Source organism: Chaetura pelagica, unplaced genomic scaffold (genome assembly GCF_000747805.2).
Source record: "Chaetura pelagica isolate M959 unplaced genomic scaffold, ChaPel_1.0 scaffold109, whole genome shotgun sequence".
Classification (NCBI taxonomy): Eukaryota; Metazoa; Chordata; class Aves; order Apodiformes; family Apodidae; genus Chaetura; species Chaetura pelagica.
Window position 1 is genome coordinate 998,786 of NW_009970725.1, and position 4,633 is coordinate 1,003,418.

General features: G+C 38.4%; 1 protein-coding gene across 2 annotated transcripts in view; it reads left to right on the forward strand.

The window, feature by feature from the left end:
- Positions 1–4,139, forward strand: part of ATP6V1H (ATPase, H+ transporting, lysosomal 50/57kDa, V1 subunit H) — a 46,111-nt gene extending 41,972 nt beyond the window's left edge. For both annotated transcript variants that reach the window (XM_010006806.1, XM_010006807.1), the window contains one exon: positions 3,813–4,139. In XM_010006806.1, the coding sequence (XP_010005108.1) occupies positions 3,813–3,873 (61 nt within the window). In that variant the 3' untranslated portion in view covers positions 3,874–4,139. The remainder of the gene's footprint in view (positions 1–3,812) is intronic.
- The last annotated feature ends 494 nt before the right edge of the window (positions 4,140–4,633 follow it).

Here is a 4,633-nt window from a genome sequence, read left to right on the forward strand (position 1 = left end):
CTGGATGCATTCCTGTGTGATGTACTCTAGGTGACCCTGCTCTGGCAGGGGGGATTGGACTAGATGATCTTTTGAGGTCCCTTCCAACCCCTAGGATTCTATAATTCTATGATACTCCTGTGACCAAGGACAGGACTTGGGGAAATGGCAGGAAGCTGAATCAGGGGAGGTTTAGGTTAGATACCATGAAAAGGTTTCCTTATATCATCTCTGATCTGAGCCCCAGAGAGGCAGAAGACTTCCCTATAGCATCGATCTGGTCAACAAATGGGCTGTTCCCCTCAGAAGGAAGTCACCCACCACAATTACTCTCCTTGTCTTCTTAGTTGAAGAAGTCCTAAGGCGTGGGGGTGAGTGACAAGCCCTAGGTGACTCACTAGGTGGATCTACCTCTCCATCTTCATTTGCCTGGCCCTCAAGTTCCAAAGCTATTGGAACCTATTTTTCAAGGGCACCTGGAGGGGGGCAGGGTGCTGTGAGGGTTTTGCTTGCCTCTCTGAGGAGGGACCTCCCTCCATTCCTCCCTGTCCCGTGAGTTCTTTCCTTCTAGAAGGGGAAGGATAGGAGGAGAGGGGAACTATCACTTGTTCCTTCTGCCCTTGCCTCACAACATGGCTCCTCCAATCTGTTTCACTTTCGCAATCTCTGATGCTTCTTAATCTTTCTACCTAGTCTAGTGTGAGGTGTTCCTGCTCATAGCAGGGAGGTTGGAACCTGATGATCTTTAAGGTCCCTTCCATCCATAACCATTCTATGATGTTGTTGCAATTACCATGACATTTAAGTATATCAACCTGAAGGGGGTCCACATCTCTCATGCACCAACAAAATGAATTAATCTAAATGAAGCAAGAAAATGGAATTTGAGATGCAACAAATTCACCTCCAAGTTTCCTTTGCTTCTTGGAAAAAGCACTTTGGGTACAGCAGAAAATGTGTGTTTAAAAATCAGGCCAGAAAAAGGAGAAATTGGTAATGTGGAAGGAATCTCACTTGTTTATTCTAATATGAAAAAAGATTAATTTGCAAAAAGGAAATTACTTAGCCTCACAGTCAGACTTCTAAAAGACCAAGGAAGTGAGAAAATTTGGTGTTTCTAGTTTTGTTGATCTGAGCTTTAGTTGAGAAATAGAGGATTTTTTATTTACTCTCAGAAGGGATTTGCTGCACTTGCATGTTTTGATGCTTTTCTGCAGCACAGAGGTTATATTTTGTGCTCCTGTAAATTTAAACTGAATAGTTTGCTTAGTGTTTGAATGCAGATAACTGTAAATGCAGGTCTGTGTAGACCAGCTCCATCTGCTTTGTAGTAAGGATGGTTTTATGTAGAAGGAAGTAGGAAGGGGGCTAAAACTGACCTTTATAAAGGCCTTTCAGTTCTAGTGTGAGCAAAATGGATGTGGTAACTTTCTCTTTCTGGAAAGCAGTTAAGGAGTAAAGCATTGTATGTAAATGTGCTCAATATTACTGAACTACTGGTGCATAGAATTTAATTTCCTTTCTTCACCTTAAATGATTTAAAAGGAAAAATGATTCTTATATTGACTGGACAGCTGCTGTATTTGTATTGAGAAAATACTGACTATTTTTTACTGGCTTTTGAAGTATTACGTTAAGCAGGCATTGTATTATTGTATATATATAAAAGGCAGCTTTCTAGTGGAAAGAACTGGTGACTAAATTTGTTGTGGGCCAGGACAGTATTTTGCTCTTTTTTTACAACTTTGTACTTGAATTTGAACATCTTGTAGAAAGCATAGGGACAGACTTCCTGCATTTCAGTGGCCCTTGGTGGTGACTAAAGAAGTGACGGGGAAGGGACAGTGTGAGGTTTTCACCTGGATTTGCAGCATAGCAACATAGAGCAGTAACTGCAGATACTGTGTATGGGGAAATGAGATCAGAGTTTTTCCTTGTCCCCGGACTTAAACCTCGCAACTGCAAACAAATGACCAAAATAAAACATTTTGCACTGTGCTATCTACTGTATGTCCTTAGAAGTTGAATATGGCTTTTAAGGCACTAAGTACCCACAAAGTATGCTACTGCTCTGCCTTCTGAGAGATTTTTGCTGAACACACTGCACCATGGTTGGGTTTTAGTAAGCCTCAAGCATGCATCTGAACCAGTTTAAGCTGTGCAATAGCTGTACTGTGAGACATAGTTTGCTTGATTGATTTTTCTGCTTCCAAGTAATTGCCTGGGAATTTCACATTCAAAATGGTTTATGTGTGCTTTAAGGATAAGTAATTTTACAGGCCTATGATGCTGTGAACAGAGCCATGTATACAGCAAGTGCTTTCAAGGCTGCATGTCAGGCAAGAAGTACTAGGACCAGTACATGCATATAGGCATGAAACAAAAAAAGTACTGAGGGAGCAGAGGGAGGTTGTGTGAGTTTGGTGCCTCAGTTTTGAGTCCTGCAAAATCACAAGCAGCTCGTTTCCTTCTTTTCAATCAAAAGCCTCTACTTTGAGGGTGGTAACCTACCTGTTATAATCAAGAGTAATACCTAATGAGTGCAGCCCAGGCATTAAAATAGTACTGGGATCCTGCAGCAACTCCTGATAAAGCTGTGAAGGAAGGTGCTCAATCCTAAGTTATGGCTCAGCATACAAATTATGTGCTATTTTCTTTGCTAGTAGAGTTTGAAGTGAAGTATCTAGAATAGCAAAATTCCTATAATGTTAACTTAAAACTGAGGAAAGTGCTGTGGGTTGGTACAGTTGTCATCCTAAACTTCACTGTGCAATAGGAATTGTAATGAATAGGGAATATCTGTTTAACAGGGCACTGAGCTGAAAGCTAGTTTTTGAAATGTGCAGTAAGAACTGATCTTTTTTCTTTTTTTTTTTTAAATGAAATTTTAAGTGCCTGCTCCTTAGTTTCTTGGTGTTTTTTTTTTTTTTTTAAAGGCTTCATTGTGAACATTATTTCTTTCAACTGCTTCTAGAGTTTAACCTGTGTAGGTTGAAATACCTGTGTAGTGAAAAAAATTGTGGAAAAAGGAACACTTAACGTTTCGCTGCTCCTTTCAGTTGATGCAGTGGTTACAATTATTGAAGTTTATTTTCCATAATGAGCAGTAACCCAGATACTACTCAAGACCTCTTTCACATTCTTTGTGGTTCTTCGAAGTGTGGAGCTGCTTTCCTAAGAGGCGGTGAGAGATGGAAACATTCGGAAGAATTGTGCAGTGTTTTTCTGTAGAATTTAGATATGGTTGCTTAAGGCAAATGCTCGGCATTTGGGGGGTCCGTTTGTTCTGGTCATAGCACAGGTATAAAAAAAGTGAATTAGAGAGCTTGTTAATACAGGTGAGGAAAACTTTAAAGAAAATGTTGATATACAGTGGGCCTGACTTGGATATCCTTTTTTCCAACTTCATGATACAGTTCTTTTGTCAGTGTCTGTTTTGCTAGCTTATGGGTTAAATTGTCAGTATGTCCATTGGTGTTACTTGTGCTCAAGTGACTGGGTTATGGGAGGATAACCCTTTAAAAAACACAGCTATGGTGTTCTGTAACTGTTGCCAGAATTTTTAAATATTACCGTTGGGCTTTTTGTTTTTCCAGACAGTTTTGTTGATGTTGGGTTTGTACCTTATTTTCAGAGAGATAGATGATGGATACCTAAAGCTTTAAGTACTGTTGTAGTAGCCGCAGTTGACCATCTAATGTTAGCAGACATTATTTGAAGGAATAATTCAAAACTTAAAGCTTTTTCTACTTTATCTACTTCATACTTTTCACCGTTATCCTACTCCCCACTCTCCAGAATGTTTCTCAATCTAATTTTTTGTTGTATTTCAGGGAATACCTTGGAAAGCAGTTGCAGTCAGAACAACCTCAAACGGCTACTGCACGGAGCTAAACAATTCTGTCAATTCATGCTTATAACTACAGTATGTTTGTCTTTAAATTGATATCAAGGAAACACTGAAATCACATGTTCTTTGCCTGCTACTAGTGCATAAACTTTCCAGGTTTCCTTCAGTGTTGTTGGCTTAGTAAAAATGGGTTTGTTCAGCTATTCTGATGATTATGTCTATTAGCTTCTTGTTATATTCTGAATGTATATGAGGAAATGTGGCTAATATATTGCATTTGTTTTATGTATTTATTCTCATAATAAATAATGTTATTAAAGATTATTCATTCCATGTTATAACTAGCCTAGAAAAATTCTTAGCTTTTTAAAATGAGTTATCAGTTTTGTCACTTTCCAGAAAAAGCAAGTAGTCCCTATGTGTTTCCAGACAAATTAATAAAACTTTGGCTTGGTGTTATGTAGGAAACGCAACAGCCTGGGAAATGTTGATTGTCGGTACTGAAATATATACCTACTCTCAAAGCAATGTTAAAATTATATATAAAAAGAAAATGTTTGGGTTTTTTGGGTGGGGTGCTTTGCTCTTGTTAGTCTGCTTTAAAAAATCTGGACATGAGAAGAGGAGAAAGAATACTCTGAATGAAAATCAATACACTTAAGATTATTTGTGAAGTTGTGTAACATCAATGTTAAGGCTGTAGATCGGAGATCAAATCGTTTCTTCTTTTTTAATAACAGATGTGCAGTAACTGAATTTGGAAATTCATGGAGTGTTTTTGTTATTGAAAATATTTGTAAATGT